The sequence below is a fragment of the Trifolium pratense genome, linkage group LG7, assembly GCF_020283565.1.
Source record: "Trifolium pratense cultivar HEN17-A07 linkage group LG7, ARS_RC_1.1, whole genome shotgun sequence".
NCBI lineage: Eukaryota > Viridiplantae > Streptophyta > Magnoliopsida > Fabales > Fabaceae > Trifolium > Trifolium pratense.
The window spans coordinates 7,161,849-7,179,461 of record NC_060065.1 but is presented as its reverse complement, the minus strand read 5'-3'; the positions used below and the strand labels follow the sequence as shown (position 1 = coordinate 7,179,461).

The 17,613-nt window shown below is 30.8% G+C and overlaps 3 protein-coding genes across 3 annotated transcripts; 1 reads left to right on the top strand and 2 right to left on the bottom strand.

Moving 5' to 3' along the window:
• Nucleotides 1-752: 752 nt before the first annotated feature.
• LOC123895758 lies at nt 753-9,812 on the bottom strand. Its single transcript, XM_045946248.1, has 9 exons — nt 9,663-9,812; nt 9,454-9,540; nt 8,296-8,544; nt 8,010-8,171; nt 7,518-7,571; nt 7,244-7,390; nt 6,825-6,905; nt 5,656-5,669; nt 753-1,035 (listed from the first exon to the last, which is right to left on the bottom strand). The coding sequence occupies exons 1-9, from the start codon at nt 9,810-9,812 to the stop codon at nt 753-755; spliced, it is 1,227 nt and encodes a 408-aa protein (XP_045802204.1).
• A 1,227-nt stretch (nt 9,813-11,039) lies between these two features.
• On the top strand, nt 11,040-13,251 carry LOC123894251 (patatin-like protein 2). Its single transcript, XM_045944196.1, has 5 exons — nt 11,040-11,501; nt 11,684-12,029; nt 12,123-12,425; nt 12,532-12,707; nt 12,832-13,251. The coding sequence occupies exons 1-5, from the start codon at nt 11,179-11,181 to the stop codon at nt 12,905-12,907; spliced, it is 1,224 nt and encodes a 407-aa protein (XP_045800152.1). The 5' UTR covers nt 11,040-11,178; the 3' UTR covers nt 12,908-13,251.
• LOC123895757 lies at nt 13,050-17,327 on the bottom strand. The gene is made up of 7 exons (XM_045946247.1): nt 17,105-17,327; nt 15,292-15,378; nt 14,866-15,111; nt 14,631-14,792; nt 14,053-14,106; nt 13,779-13,925; nt 13,050-13,430 (listed from the first exon to the last, which is right to left on the bottom strand). The coding sequence occupies exons 1-7, from the start codon at nt 17,291-17,293 to the stop codon at nt 13,050-13,052; spliced, it is 1,266 nt and encodes a 421-aa protein (XP_045802203.1). The 5' UTR covers nt 17,294-17,327.
• Nucleotides 17,328-17,613: the final 286 nt, after the last annotated feature.

The following is a 17,613-nucleotide window of genomic DNA, read 5'->3' as shown; positions in this document are numbered from 1 at the left end:
GAAAATCACACACACACATATATATATTTAAAAATTAATTATTTTATTATTAATTTACTGTCAAATTATTTTATTATTTATATTTTATTAATTTTCAGTTTTTTATTTTAAAATATATTTTATAGAATAAATCAAAAAAAAAAATTCTTATCTTATCCTGTTGGTAACCCAGCTCAAATTCAGGATAAGGATTTTAACTAGAGAAACAGGATAGGATAAGCTTCAGGATTAACTTATCATATCCTGCTGTGTCACCAAACACTGGATTGAGACAAGATATGATACAGTTATCCTATCTTTTCTCTTATCTTGTGCACCAAACGGACCCTCATTTGATAGTGGTACAAATCCCTTACCACTTAGACTATTTATTATCGGTAAATGATAAATGATTTAACAAGAGTAAAATTTCAAGATTGGATGATCTAGACGTATAAAATTATAAATACCTATGAAGCACGGACACCGGACACGACACAGACACTGACACGTCGACACCGATAAAAATTTGAAAAAGTGACATAATTTAGTGTAATCATAAGTGTCGGTGTCGGTGTCAGACACTGACACCGACACGTGTCCGAACACGCCTAATCTGAGAAGTGTCTGTGCTTCCTAGATAAATACATACATCTTTATTAATAATCAAACACTTTTTTTTTGTACAATAATCAAACACATTTTAACATCAAATAAACAAAATAACCATATAGTATATATATGTATTATTACTTAATAATTAACACGTGATTTCAAGGACAATGAGGAAGATTTCGTCCAGGGCCTCCAAAATAGAATAAAGGGTCTGTTCCATCATCCTTCAAGGCCCTGTAACAATCAGGCTCAGCAGAATATGCATATACCAATTGTGGATACTTAAGCATTTGTGAATAATCTTTAATTCTCACAGTACTCATGTAGCATGCTCCTCCAAATCTACCACTTGCTTCTCCACTCCCCATTTGTGTTCCTGTGTGAGGTTTTGTTTTCACTTCATGACTATACACTTGTCCACCCCATTGTACTATTGTTGCACTTTGTGTTGGAACAAAGAGCACATTATGTGTGAATTGAATATAAAATTTGTATGGCCCACATCGGGTACTAGAGCATACTAGTATGTATTATATACTAGTTTGTATTTTGAGCATAAAAATAATGAAAGTAGACTCATGTTGTAGAAACTTACTTGAGTTACTAAATAATAGGAAGTATAATAGAAAAAGTCAGAGCATGTGTTCCTATTAAGAAGCATTAGTTATTTTCTTTTGCTATATATAAGTATGTGTTATTTGAGAAAAAAAGCCGAATTAACAATTAGAAAGTTTGTGACGGCTGCACATGAATGGAACTCCACGTTTCCAAAAATAAGCATAGCCGCAGCCCTCTTCCTCATAATTATTAATCACATACTATATGATATGCATTGAGGAATGAAGATGGGATTATTATTATTAGCATGCCATGATTGGTGACAACGTGAAGTGCAATATTAATGTTGTGATTGTCCTAAACCTCTCCTACAGCTGCCAATAGTAGAAGCATAGTATAACAGGAACCAACTTGTGGTAGTGTGGGAGTTCATTCTGCAAATATAAAGATGCTTGCTAAGAGGTAATTGATTTTCAAACAATCTTTTGATATTATTATAAGAGGAAATTGATTTTGAAAACAATCTTTTGATATTATTATACATGTTGTATATAATATATTAATTCTTTACGGTTCATATATAATCCGTGCACTGTGACTGCGGATTGATGCTAAGAAATTGTTTTATTTTCCTGTCAACTATTTTATACTTTAATCATATACATTTAATTGTAACAAAGAGAGTATATGCATTAGATATATATTTACATATATAAATTTAAGTTATGATTGTATCAAAACACAAGGCTGTTGTTAATTTATAACAGTAAGGATAATACTAGTAATTACACTAGTATTAACCGGTTTCAAGGATGATCAAAGTATCATTAGTTCCTTCCAATTAAGAATGGTCTAGAACCATAACCCATTTGGTTTAAGAATGGTCAAAGCACCATATTAGAGTGGTCAAAGCACCATATTAGAATGGACTTAAAACCATAGCGCACTGGTTTTAGTACCATATTTGAGGGTGTAATTCTTGCCCGATATCTACAGTGCAGTATTTATCGGTATCAGTAGAACTGGGCTGTTTTATCCTGGGGACTTCGTGGTTGATCGTCTGCCTTGCACAATTTTGGGCAGTGCCACGAAACGTCTTAAAGAAAGCGTATCGACCCGCGACTCAATCCAGTAATATCTTCGGTGGCTGAAAATTATTTTTAACGATTTTGAACCACGGAGACAACAATTTAAGACGTTTCTTTTCTACCATGTCTACCGAAGAAATTACTGGCTCAGATTATGATATTGCGGACTAGAACAAACCGTTTCGGTTTGATGTAAATCACTTCAAATATAGGCAACAAAAATTATGGTTTTATAATAACAAAAGAGTTGCTACTTTTGAAGAAAGTGATTTCAATTTTACTTTAAAATTGAATAAGCTATAAGGATAAAATGACTAAACGATATTCCCTCGAATTTCTGATAACATGTCTTCGTTTTGAAGAAGAAGCTAGAAAGCAAAATCAGAAAAATGAAGTGCTTGTTGTCTTGAACAACAACACTAGAAAGAAATTCACAGGTCTGAAGCCAACTGGCAAATTATTCAAGAATCAGATACACAATGTGAATTAAAACTCTATTAGAAACAGAAAATATCATCACTTTTATTGATGACTGTTCAAGTTATATTTTCATACATCTTATGAAAAATAAAAATGAGTGATGTTTTTGACATGTTCCAATTATATGGAACTGAAATTGAAAAGTAATTCAATGAGAAAATCAAATGATTTTGATACAGGCACAAAAGTATGATTCCCACAATTTTCAATGAGTATGAAATTATCTTGAAACAACTGCACTTTACTCTTTTGAGATGAACGGTAAAGCAAAAGAAAAATTTTATTAATTGATTGTTTTGTGCTAAGTAAAGTGCCTAAGCACAGGAACAAAATTTCTACTTTTGAAATTTTGAAGAAAAGACAATTTAATTTGTCTTATTTTTGAACTTGGAGTAGTTTGACGTATGTTCAAATTCCTAACTCTAAGAGAGTCAAACTCACTAGTAGAGCCTGTGAATGTGTACTCGTTGAGTATATATAATTAAAAGTAAAGCTTATAGGTTTTATGACCTATATGCTAAAGTGATCATAAAATCAAATGAAGTTGATTTCTATGAAAATGAATTTCTCTTTAAATTGAGAAATAGTGGGGGCACTAGTGGGGGTATTGCAACTTATCACACTCTTGTGATCAGAAGCAATGATGAGAACATCGAACAAGATGTTATGAACCTCGAAGAGGTAAGATAGCAATAGTTGCTAAAGAGTGTGAACCTTGTTACATGGTTTATACATTAGAAGAGAATCTATAACTAGTTTTCAAGAAGTGTTGTCTTCCTTGAAGGCTTATATATGGCAAGAGGCCATAAAAGAGAAGATAGATTCTTTAGGGTCTAACAAGACCTGACATTTGATAGACTTGCCTCCTGATTACAAACTAATGGGTTGTAAATGAATTTTGAAAAAAATCTAAAACATTATGAAACTTTTGATAAATACAAGGCTCACCTTGTAGCCAAGGGTTTTAGATAAAAGAAAAATATATAAATTTCTTCAATAGTTTTTCCCTTGTCACAAGAATAACATCCATAATGGTACTAAAATTTCTTGATGCTATTTATAATTTAATAGTACACCAGATGGATGTCAAAACTATTTTTCCTTTGTTTTTACCGTGACTGGAAGAAGAAATTTATTTAGAACAACCTGAATATTTTGTAACTCATGGGTGGCAAGAAAATTAAAGTCTATAAGTCATATAATACTTTGTATGGTCTTTAATAAGCCATAAGAAATGTCATGAAAAGTTGACAATTTCATGATATCAAATGAATTAAAACTGAATGAAAGTGACAAATGTATTTACTATAAACTAGTAAATAGCATTTGCATTATCATAAGTCTCTATGTAAATTATTTACATGTTTAGAGAAAACATTCATGTTGTGAATGAAATGAAATCATTGTTGTCTAACAACTTTGATAAGAAAGAGTTTGAAAAAGTAGATGTAATCTTAGTTATTGAGATTACTAATTCATAAATGAGAATTTCCTTAAATCAATCTCACAAAGATGAGAAGGTTTTAAAGAAATATATTTACTGACTGCAAACTTGTTTGCATACTATATGATCCAAGTGTAAAAACTATGGAAGAACACTGTTGAAAGTGTAAGACAATCAGAATATGAAAGCATTGCCGACTGCATTCGGTATGTCACTGATTGTACTAGACCCGACATTGCATACGTTGTGGTACAGTTGTGTAGGTTATGTAAACCTTATAATGAGCATTGGTGTGCTATTGAGAGGTTCATGAAATACCTTAAAAGGGTCATGAATCTCAGATTACACTTGCAGAGATTCTCTGTCGTGCTTGAAGAATACAGTGATGTAGATTGGAATATATTATCATATGATTCCAAAACAACTAGTAACTATATTTATTATAGTAGAGAAACTGTATCTTGGAAATAAAAGAAATAGACCATATTGGCTCAGTCCACTATGGAAGTCTGAAATGATAACATTAACGATTGTTAGTGAAGGAGCAAGGTAGTTAACATACTTGCTAGCTGAAATTCCTTTAAGGAATAATTTATGCCAGATGTGTTGATCCATTGCGATAGTACCGCGGCTATTGCATAAATTGAGAATCGTTATTATAACGATAAGAGACGTCAAATAAGAAGTAAACACAGCGTAGTGAGAGAGTTACTCTCAAAAGGAGCTGTAAGAATGGGTCATGTACACACTGATGAAAGTTTAGCAGATCCTTTGACGAAAGGAATAGCTAAAATGAAGTCCATAATACATCCAAGAAGATGGGACTAATGCCTACTGCGAATTACTTATGATGGTAACCCAACCTAAAAGACTGGAGATCCCAAGAATTAGGTTTCAATGGGTAAACAACAAGTCGTGAGTAATAGGGAATGATCATGCAATTATAAGAGGCATGAATCCTGAAGCGAAAAGGATGAGGTAATAGAAACTCTTAATGAGATCTATACTCTGGATCAGAGGAGTACCTAGCTTCAGGGGTACTTTAGATAGACTCACCTATATGAATGTGGAACTGAGGCCGGTTCCTATGGAGTTTTGGGGCGAACTCCTAGAGCGTTCATGAAACTGGGATACACGTGCAGGGCCATTAAAGCACGGGCTTTTAAGATACACCTTAGGAAAGGTTGTGTGCGGGTTTGAGAAAAATCTGAGATAGAGTTCAAGACAAGCGTCACTCTTGTTGAATCGGGCTCTTACTCGCTATGTGAAGGTTCAAGACAAGCGTCACCTTTGCTTATGCACAATCTTATAGAAGCGTCCTACGCTATTTTGGAATTTTATTTTAAATTCAAGTGGGGGATTGTTGGAACAAAGAGCACATTATGTGTGAATTGAATATAAAATTTGTATGGCCCACATCGGGTACTAGAGCATACTAGTATGTATTATATACTAGTTTGTATTTTGAGCATAAAAATAATGAAAGTAGACTCATGTTGTAGAAACTTACTTGAGTTACTAAATAATAGGAAGTATAATAGAAAAAGTCAGAGCATGTGTTCCTATTAAGAAGCATTAGTTATTTTCTTTTGCTATATATAAGTATGTGTTATTTGAGAAAAAAAGCCGAATTAACAATTAGAAAGTTTGTGACGGCTGCACATGAATGGAACTCCACGTTTCCAAAAATAAGCATAGCCGCAGCCCTCTTCCTCATAATTATTAATCACATACTATATGATATGCATTGAGGAATGAAGATGGGATTATTATTATTAGCATGCCATGATTGGTGACAACGTGAAGTGCAATATTAATGTTGTGATTGTCCTAAACCTCTCCTACAGCTGCCAATAGTAGAAGCATAGTATAACAGGAACCAACTTGTGGTAGTGTGGGAGTTCATTCTGCAAATATAAAGATGCTTGCTAAGAGGTAATTGATTTTCAAACAATCTTTTGATATTATTATAAGAGGAAATTGATTTTGAAAACAATCTTTTGATATTATTATACATGTTGTATATAATATATTAATTCTTTACGGTTCATATATAATCCGTGCACTGTGACTGCGGATTGATGCTAAGAAATTGTTTTATTTTCCTGTCAACTATTTTATACTTTAATCATATACATTTAATTGTAACAAAGAGAGTATATGCATTAGATATATATTTACATATATAAATTTAAGTTATGATTGTATCAAAACACAAGGCTGTTGTTAATTTATAACAGTAAGGATAATACTAGTAATTACACTAGTATTAACCGGTTTCAAGGATGATCAAAGTATCATTAGTTCCTTCCAATTAAGAATGGTCTAGAACCATAACCCATTTGGTTTAAGAATGGTCAAAGCACCATATTAGAGTGGTCAAAGCACCATATTAGAATGGACTTAAAACCATAGCGCACTGGTTTTAGTACCATATTTGAGGGTGTAATTCTTGCCCGATATCTACAGTGCAGTATTTATCGGTATCAGTAGAACTGGGCTGTTTTATCCTGGGGACTTCGTGGTTGATCGTCTGCCTTGCACAATTTTGGGCAGTGCCACGAAACGTCTTAAAGAAAGCGTATCGACCCGCGACTCAATCCAGTAATATCTTCGGTGGCTGAAAATTATTTTTAACGATTTTGAACCACGGAGACAACACTTTGTCCCAAAAACTCTTTTGGCCAATAACCTACGGGAATGGCACGCTTTAGTTTAAGCCACCAATTTCCAGCATTATCCTAAATCAAGCCAACAAATTAAAATTAAAATTATTTTTTACATTAGTAACATCATTGTATACAATTTGTGTGTTTGTGTGCACGCGTGATTTTGGAATGTAGATTTGTTGCAGTTGTTTTTCACACGATTTTAAATTTTAGCCATTGATTATAAATCAGACAGTCAATCCAGATTAACGCAGTTGTAAATTTATTTAAAACAATCTTAACCATACATTTTGTATGTTTGTGCGCACACACGCTTTTGTTTGTTATTACTAGTGTAATGGTCCATGCTCAGCAGAGGAGAAAAGTGCAAATAATAATATAATAAAAATAAATGAATCTTTTTTTATTACCAAAAATATTCCAAAATTGATTTCATATTGTTGACCAAGAGGGGTTGAAATAGGTCCTAAGGCACCACCAAGTCCTACAGCCTTGTTTGTTTGAACAAAACCAGAACAAGTAAGATCAAAGCAACCAGTTGATTTATATGTATCTTTCTGCATCACGATCAAGAAACCAAAAATCAATGGCGATGTCTAGTAGGATTTGTGGTTATAAAAATGAAGAATAGTCCAATAAAAAAGGAAGAAAAAAATGGCAAACTTTCAATAAATAAGAACTTACAGTCCAATAGATGAACAAACGGGTGTTGTGGTCACCATACAATTTTGGATTAACCTAAACCATACCATATATATAGTGCTTTAGACTTGTGTACTCATATGTATAACATCATGCATGCATTAATCATGTACTTCATCTAAACTCAAATATAATACAAATATATTTATTAAAGAAAATTATAGTTAAGTGTCTCTCGATCGTATTTCGCCAGAGATTAAAGAAAACATAACAAGAATTATTGCAGTTGTAGTAGGATAATGATTAGGAGGATTTGAAAAACATTATGACATTAACATTTCCAAGGTTGAGTTAACCCAATTAATAATATTATATATTTGTTTTCATCACAAATATCCAGTCTATTGGACCGCCTAATTTGATTCAGGGCTCAGTAGTTCTGACACCAGGGATGGAGGGATTAACTTATATAAACTAGTAGGAAAAAATATGTGTGTATGATTAAATGGAATTTGAAGTAGAGTATTGACTAACCATCCAACCAGCTTCAACGCTTTCTAAATTGTCACCATGGGTAGCCTTAAGCCACAATTGAGCAGTAGTGAAATCTTCTGGTTTGTCAACCCTTGGATTCCATACATTAATATTTGCTTCCGCGCCTATAAAATTGTATCCGTATGCCTGAAGATATGCATCCTACACAATCACACCACCCTAGCTATCAACTCATATATATAATGCAATAAAATTAGTTTAAAAAAAAAAGAGATAACTTGTATGTGAACATGCATGCATGAATATAACTTGTTATAATATGTACCGAGCGATCTTTTAGATGAACGAAATCACTATTGGTGTGTGTTGAATTCACAGACGATTCCTGGGGTTTTTGTCCAAAGCGGTCAAGTGAAGCAGCTCTTAGCAAGTCCTCTTTTTGAATTCTTCGGATAGGAACTGTTCCGTCCGGACAACTTCCACTTTTCTGCCATGTTTGAAATACCTCAGAACTTGCGTTGAAAGTTCCTACTGTGTTTGAGTTTTTGGATTCAAGAAGAAAATCGGGTATCCTCTGTACATAGTTTGTTAGTTAAAGAATGATGAGAATAATAAATAATAATAATAATAATTTAATTGATTATAATTTCTGAAATTGAGATATTTAAATATTTTAGAGTCTTTAAATTGGATTTATAGCATTTTGTAGAATATAGATCTTGGAATTATATATTAAATTTCCATTAAATATTTGATTGGTAGTTGATTGACTCCAAATACACAAACACAATCGCTTCTTTTACATTAGTGGAGACTCTAGCCTCTTTTTCTCCCAAGAAAATAAATAAGGGTCACGCCCTAAAAACATTCTCCTAAGTTAAGAAGCTAAAAAAATTAAAGGACAATTTTATTTATTGAAAATATAAATTTTTAAATTTTTAAGATATCACTTCTTTTAAATTTATAAAATACTGTACTTCTATATAGCCTTGTGTCTTAAGCTTAGTCAAAAGAAGAAAAAAAAAAGTGTCTTTAAGCTTTAAGGCATGAGTTTAGTATTTTCCAATAAATAATTCCTCATTTGTTCAGGTTAATTAATTATATTATTCGTACTTTATCATTTACTCAAAATTTGTTTGATCTTTTTTATATATTTGTTTTTAAGTGATGAAGAATAGTCTTTTTATTAATATTTCAACTCATATAAAGAGTATAGATTTGGGTATTCCAGAAAAAGACTAATATTCATGACATAAAAAAGACAAAGGACTAAAACGAGCCAAACAATAATAATGAATCAAAACAAATTTTTGAGTAAAAGATAAATGATAAATAGTTTGATAAAGAGTAGTATTTGTTTTATGGCTCGATTTATAAAGTCTAAGCAGACTTTTATTTTTTACAAAAAATGGTTTTGGTGCTGGAATCCACCTGGTAACAAAAAAAATGATTTGTTTAGCAATGCACCCTATTAAAAATGTACCTGAATACGGTGATTTTGTAAAGCAGGATGGTCGAAAGCAGGTTGTTTATAAATATCAACGCAGTCAAAAATATCTCCATCTTCACTCTGCAAAAAAAAGTACAATAGTAAAATTTGTATATTCAAAACACAATAATTCTAAATTCTTTCAAAATACAGTACAAAACTATTACTTTTTTTTAAGAGGAGAATGTTATGGAATTGCATACCTTAATGGATTTCACTGCAGGCTTGTTTAAGAGTTTTAATTTAGCTTCAATTTCTCTTTCTAAAGTTGAAGATGTTCTTGCTTCAATATTCAATGTACACAAGGCAAAGAACACCCAAAGGAACAACGTTGCACTCTTGAATTTCTCCATTCCACCTTGATAATTTGCTCCCTTCATTTCTCCTTAATTCAATAGACTTTTAGACATTCAAGATAAATAGCACAAACATTTATAACAAATGTTTGCCCAAAAAATGGGACTGTATTAATGGATGTTATTAATGTATTTTACTTTGCTTTGACTATATATTAATCTCTTTTAACTTTCCTTTGACAAATGAGTTTATTTACTTATTGCAAAATTTGAGTGTATCTAAAGATATACTTTCTCTCGTCTTGGTCTCATATATAAGTAAAAATCAACTTTTTAAATGCATTGAAAAACTGTTGTATCTAGTCTATAATATTGACTAGATAAATTAATTTTTTAATTAATTTAAAAAGTTAATTTTATCCTTCTAGGAAGAGATATATACTCAATTTGGTCAAATGTATAAAGAAAAATTTCACACCCATAAGAAAAGTAATTATCATAATTTAATGTTGTAAAAATAATAAGAGTTGAATATTTTTTTTTAGTCAAATGAAAAAAGTAAACATTCAGGTACACGTCGTATTTAAATGTATAATGAAACACAGTTGTGTGGATAATTTTAATAGACACACAAATAGTGTTTAGGGCCAGATAACAAGTTTTCAAAAAAAAAATATTAAAAAAAACTAATAAACATTATTTGAAAACCTATCGAAATTGTCCACTTCAACAGATGTACCCGTACAAATTTAAATAAGATGTGTATCGAATGAATAATTCATCAGCAAAAAAACCTTAAAAACATAGTTAAAGTTCACTAAATAACTAAACTCAATTGGTTAATAACTAGATTAATTGTTTAAGAGAACTTAAGTTTAATTTTCAACTAGATTTTACTTAGTTATAAAAAACAAGAAACGGTAAAAAAGAAAAAATATAGTTATAGTTATAGATTTTGGGTTTGGATTAGGCAATGATGAACTAATTTTTAAAGTCCTACCTTCGTAGAAACAAGTACTAATATAGTTCAATGGTTGAATTGTTCATTGTAATTAGTTTCCTACTTTGGCTTGCTTTATAATAATACCATCAATTAACTTTGAACCAATTTTTTGGACTTAGCATAGACGACAGATTATAACATTTCAACGCACGCACGCACGCAGCCTTGACTTATGACATTGACACAGTCAACATCCTAAGCTACCCATTCCTGTTCCTCGTATGCTGCTACCTTAAAAACAAAACTCCTATAAATACAACTTTTAAGCTATGCAATCTAACAAACCATAACTAAACATTCTTCAATATATTCTACCTTGCTTTAATTTCTTTCATTAAATTTTCTATTTCTTCAACAAATTAATATTCATAAGCTTAATTTGAGATTTAATTTCTAGACATATTTCAGTCAATATATATAATGGAGAGAACACAATCATCACTTCTACAAATTCAGCCTCCCACTTATGGAAATTTGGTGACTATTTTAAGCATTGATGGTGGCGGTATTAGGGGCATTATTCCCGCAACTATTCTCGAGTTCCTTGAATCACAACTTCAAGAATTGGATGGTGAATCTGCAAGGCTTGCTGATTACTTTGATGTGATCACAGGTACAAGCACAGGTGGTCTTGTAACTGCAATGCTAAGCGCTCCAAATGATAAACAACGACCTCTTTTTGCCGCGAAAGATATCAAGCCTTTTTACTTGGAACATTGTCCAAACATTTTCCCACAACACAAGTACGTATTGTTGTCAGAATTTAATAATCAATTTAGAACTTGAATTAGATCAATTTAGAATTTAACACGTATACAAAAAGTAAAGTACTAATCAATTAAGTTCGATTGATTAATTAGTACTTTTATTTGTATAATGTGTACATACTATCTTGTCATAATTTTTAACAATTGAACTTATGCAGGCATTTGGGATCGATCGGGAAATTATTCAGATCATTAGCAGGACCAAAATATGATGGAAAATACCTTCACAATGTGGTGAGGGAGAAGTTAGGGGAAATTCGTGTCCACGAGACGTTAACTAATATTGTGATTCCTACATTTGACATAAAGACAATGCAACCAACTATTTTCTCATCTTATAAGATCAAGAAAAATCCTTGCATGGATGCTCGACTCTCTGATATATGCATCAGCACCTCTGCTGCACCTACTTATCTTCCTGGTTACAACTTCAAGAACCAAGACACAGAAGGCAACACACATGAATTCAACCTTGTTGATGGCGGAGTTTGTGCAAATAATCCGGTATGTAATATCAAACATTATAAATATATTTATATCCAATTAAGTTTGCAAGCATATCACTGATTAGTTTTGTTTTTGGTGATTATATTTCAGACTTTAGTGGCCGTGAATGAAGTAACAAAACAGATAATTAATCAGAATAATGACTTTTACGCCATCAAGCCTATGGAATATAGTCGTTTCTTGATAATCTCACTAGGAACTGGAACACCTAAAAATGAACAAAAATTTACTGCAAAAATGGCAGCAAAATGGGGTCTATTGGATTGGTTAACTCATGGTGGTTCCACTCCCTTAATTGATGTGTTTAGTCAATCATCAGGAGATATGGTTGATTTTCATCTTGCAACCATCACTCAAGCACTTAATTCACAACATAATTACCTTAGAATACAGGTATTAATTACTTTCAATATATATAAACTCATATGTACTTTCTAAGTTTAATTATTAAATTCCATACAATGATAAGTTTATTAAAAGTAATTTTCTTATAATGCAGGATGATACATTGACTGGTATAAGTTCTTCTGTTGATATTGCCACAAAAGATAATTTAGAAAAACTTTGCCAAATTGGTGACAAGTTGTTGAAGAAACCAGTTTCTAAGGTTAATTTAGAGACCGGTGTGTTTGAGCCCATCAAAAAAGGGGAAACTAATGAAGATGCTCTCAAAAGGTAAATCTATAAAGCATATTGATGGATTATTTAGTGATTCCATGCCTAATGCAATTATTGTTTTTTCAAACCAAGTTATATATAATCTTTTTAGTGAGTTAATCGATTCTTTTAATCTCTGCAGGTTCGCTAAAATACTTTCACAAGAGAGGAGACTCCGAGAGTTGAAATCGCCTCACACTAATAAAATCTTAATCTAGAGAGACATTTATAACATTTTTTTAGACTTTTAATGTAATTTTATAAAATTTGTTGATTTCATTTATTTTTAGAGTATATTGACATAAAGAAAAAATGTAATTGTTTATTCATTAACTGTATGAATTTATTTATATATAAAGTTTATTTACAATAACGATTTCGTCCAGATCCACCAAAATAGAATACAGGATATTGTCCATAATGAACATCATTGAGAGCACTATAACAATATGGTTCAGCAGCAAATGTAGTAACATATGCAGGGTATTTTAGACTTTTTGAATAATCCTTAATTCTCACATCAGTCATGTAACATGCAAATCCAAATTTATCACTTGCTTCTTCTCCACTACCCATTTGTGTTCCAGTGTGTGGAGGGGTACTTTTGACTTTATAACTAAACACTTGTCCACCCCATTGAACCAATGTTGCACTGTGTCCTAAGTTACCCAACATCTCCTTTGGCCAATAACCTACAATATGGTTACCCTTCACTCTAAGCCACCAGTTCCCATCATCATCCTAAATCAACACAACAAAATTAAGAGAAAATATATAGTTTAATATTTGTTTTTTACATTAGTAACATGATGGCATAAATACAATTTGTTAATTTGGTTAAGATTTCATCCATCATAAATTGAGAAATTTTAAGTTAGGATGTATATATGGGTGACTGATGCCTACAATAATTCGGGGTATTTGTCCAACAATTAATGAGAACATAAGTCGCATAAGTAGACTTACATGTGATATTCACAACTAACTTTTAACCAACTTTTACTTCATATACAAGTGACATGTTTTCATTGGTTGTTGGGTAAATACGTGAAATATTTGAATGTTCTTGAACACATATGTTATCATTACCTGAAATAGTCCAATGTTGATTTCATATTGTTGGTCAAATGGGTGTGAATAAGGTCCTAAATGAGAACCAATTGCAACTTCTTTAGATACTTGCACAAAACCAGGACATGTAAGATCAAAGCAGCCTGTTGACTTGTATGAATCTTTCTGGATCACAAATCACAATCAATAAACCAAAAATATTCAATGTTGTTTTCTCTCTAGATTTATGGTTACACAAAACAACTATAGTACTAACATAAGATTAGAAACTACACACATGAAAAGAACTTACCGTCCAATAAATGAACAAACGGGTGCTGTCATCACCATACAACTTTGGATTAACCTAAACCATAACATATATAGAGAGCATTAGGAATGTGTACTAACTAATATGAACCTGAATTCAATGAATTTAAAAAGTGATACAATCGGTACATTTAGGTCGTCTGATCTTGATCAGATGTTATCTCAAAATTTTATAATAGTATTAAACAAAAATAAAAAAACTCTTAAAATTTAAACCGTTTGATTTTGATCAGACGGTTCTAAGTCGCTAACTGCATATAGTCACGACTGCACTTAATCTCATTCCGTACTAATATCTATAAAACCGTGCCTACATATATAACTAAGAAACAACTAAGAAAATATAAATCACAAACACTTCTCAAATTAGCCATGTAGTGTCGGACATGCGTCGACGTCCGACACGATTACATTGAATTATAGCATTTTATCAAATTAATATCGGTGTCCATGTGTTAGTGTTCATGTCGTGTTCGGTGTTTGTGTTTAGCTAGAAAAGTATGTATGAATGATTATTCTTGACTAACCTCGAAGTAGGGTGATTGATACTAAGTTACTAACCTGCCATCCAGCTTCAATGGTTTCAACTTCAAGACGATTGGCAGCCTTGAGCCATATTTGAGCAGTAGTGAAATCTTCTGGTCGATCAACTTTTGGATTCCATATGTTAATATTTGCTGTTGCACCAATAAAATTTTCTCCAATTGTTGCAAGATGTGCATCCTGCATGCATTTTATCATACCACAATCTCATTCATATATATGTAATCATAATATTAGTTATGATATTAATTACCGAGCGATTTATCATACTAGATGCTACATCATCGGTGGTATTTGTGGTGTTTGGTTCCAATGGTTTTTTTCCAAAGCGATCAAGTGAAATAGCTCTTAACAAATCATCCTTCTTAATCCTACGAATAGGTACAGTTCCTTGTGGACAACTTCCACTTTTCTTCCATGTTTGGTACACTTCGATGCTTGCGTTGGTAGTACTTCTTATGCTTGAACTTTGGGATTCAAGAAGAAAACTAGGTATCCTCTGCAAATTTGTTAGGTTAAGAGCACAATTTTATTAGTTTGATAAATAAGGATGAAGGAATATATACTAAGTTGAAATGCAAAATATTAGTAGTACTCCATCCATCTGTTATTATAAAAACTTCTACAAAAAATTATAGGTGTTAAAAAAAGTTATTGAAATAGTAACTACATAAAACACCTGAATAGTGTGATTCTTCAAGGCAGGATGGTCAAAAGCGGGTTGTTTGTAAATATCGATACAATCAATAATGTCTCCATCTTCACTCTGCATAAAATTAAAATAATAATATTCTTAGATGTAATCCAATAACAATAATTCAAAATACTTCTAAGGTGTAATAATTTTTAAATTTTTATTAGTCACTAAAAATAGAATGTTAATTATATTTCCAAAATAGTTAATTTATTGTTTTGATCACTTATATGAAGATGTTATCTAAATATATTTTTAAATAAATATAGAAAAATTCAATGTAATATTACTGTATAAATATACAATGAACAAGATATTAACAAAAATAGTAAAAAAAATATTAATTAACAAATGATCCGTAGAAAAAAAATTACATACAAATGGAATTTTAAATGAAATATTTGATATTCTAATTTCTGTTTATAAGATTTAATATTAATTTATTAAATTGTCACCAAATAAACATTATTCAATAAAATAATTTTTTATTACATTAGAGAAAAAATTGGGTACATAAATTAATTTTCTAACTAATTACATATATAGATTTAAGAAAAACAATTACATACAAATATTCTACTATAAATTATTTTTCTGACTAATTACCGTACAAATATTCTAATTATACAGTGATTTTTTTTTAAAAAAAATTAATATCCGGCCTAAGGAGCGATTAAAATAACAAATAATATTTAACTTGGAACAAAAAATATATCTTTATAGAATAAATAAAACGTACTCCCTTCGTCCCATAATATAAGCAAAAAAAATATTTTCACACTTATAAGAAAAGTAAAATATGATAATTTCAATGATGACTTTTTGTGTTTTCGTTGAAATAATTTTCATGGGAAAATGTAAAAAGAGTTTTTATTGGTTATTGATTTTGGGGAAAAGAAGAGAGAGAGTAAATTAAGTAAAAGTCTATCTTGAAAATGATAAAAGTTGATTTTTTTGCTTATAATTTAGTACATGAAAAAATAATTTTTTTTGGCTTATAATATGGGACGGCGGGAGTACTCTTCAAAGTTTGTACCAACAAAAAAAATACTTGTCAAAAAGAAAGAAAAAAAAACGAACTCTTCAAAGTAAATAGCTCTTATAATGTGCTTGTTAAAAAGAAAATGGTCATATAATATAATGTGAGGTATAAAAGTCAAACTTTTTTTATACTAATAATATTTAGTAAAAAAAATAAAAGTCAAACATTTAATGTTGTCATTTAAATGAGAATAATTGGATGATGATTTCCTATTTTTTTTTTTTTTGGATGATGATTTCCTATTATTTAAATCATTATTAATGGCGATTTCGTATAACGGTAAAATATACTCCATCCGGACACAATTATAAGCAAAAAATACACTTTTTATATTCATTGAAAAAATAATGTATTTAGTCTATATTATTGACCAGATACATTACTTTTTCAATGAATCTAGAAAGAGGTTTTTGCTTATAATTGTGTCCGGAGGAAGCAGGTAATAGGTAATGTACCTATCGAATGAACTATGCTTGTGGAATGATTTTGAATAAATTTCTCGGTATTTATTTTAAAGAAAATGTTAAATAATGTTCCGGGACACTAGTTAAGTATACTAATATAAAAGTTTTGTATCGAAATTTGTGCAGTTAACATATCAAAAACATAAAAAAGTTGAGTATTAACTTTTTCTTTTATTTGTATGTTTAACAAGTGTCACAAGAGTAGTGTTTAGCATGACCAATTATTTTAAATAAATAGCAAATTCTAAAATGATAATCAAATTGGAATGGGGGCAGATATAAAATTGCATACCTTGATGGATTTCACTGCAGGCTTGTTTGAAAGCTTCAGTTTAGCTTCGATTTCTCTTTCTAAAGAAGATGAATATGCTCTTGCTTCAACCTTCAATACTAATAAGGTACACAAGGCAAAGAACACCAAAAACAACAACACTGAAACTTTGTACTTTCCCATTTCACCTTGATATTTTGATCCCTTCATTTTTCCTTCAATAAACTTGTAGACATTCAAGATAAAAAGCACAAATATTTATACTATAGATGTTGGCGCATGAAAGGAAAAAAAAAAAGGACAATAGAAAAAAAAGACAGTTATTAATATCTTTATCGTAGAATTATCAACAAAAAAATATCTTTATTGTAGTGGTCAAAAGAAATATAATTATTGTGATGGTAAAAAAGGAAATATATTTATATGACATTTATATTTATAGATTCATTCATAAAAAATATGTTCAATGAATTGAAGATGTTTTTAGGATGCCAATCGTCAGTTGGTTCAAGGGTGATTGACGCAACTGC

Coding starts and splice junctions, on each gene's coding strand:
- LOC123895758 (XM_045946248.1), bottom strand. CDS start 9,812: ATGGAGAAATTCAAGAGTGCAACGTTGTTCCTTTGGGTGTTCTTTGCC. Junction 7,572..8,009: donor GCGTTGAAGCTGGTTGGATG/GTTAGTCAATAC, acceptor GGTATGGTTTAG/GTTAATCCAAAATTGTATGG. Junction 6,906..7,243: donor TCAATTTTGGAATATTTTTG/GTAATAAAAAAA, acceptor GGCTTGATTTAG/GATAATGCTGGAAATTGGTG.
- LOC123894251 (XM_045944196.1), top strand. CDS start 11,179: ATGGAGAGAACACAATCATCACTTCTACAAATTCAGCCTCCCACTTAT. Junction 11,502..11,683: donor AACATTTTCCCACAACACAA/GTACGTATTGTT, acceptor GAACTTATGCAG/GCATTTGGGATCGATCGGGA. Junction 12,426..12,531: donor ATAATTACCTTAGAATACAG/GTATTAATTACT, acceptor CTTATAATGCAG/GATGATACATTGACTGGTAT.
- LOC123895757 (XM_045946247.1), bottom strand. CDS start 17,293: ATGAAGGGATCAAAATATCAAGGTGAAATGGGAAAGTACAAAGTTTCA. Junction 15,112..15,291: donor TGAAGAATCACACTATTCAG/GTGTTTTATGTA, acceptor ACAAATTTGCAG/AGGATACCTAGTTTTCTTCT. Junction 13,431..13,778: donor TCAACATTGGACTATTTCAG/GTAATGATAACA, acceptor GTGTTGATTTAG/GATGATGATGGGAACTGGTG.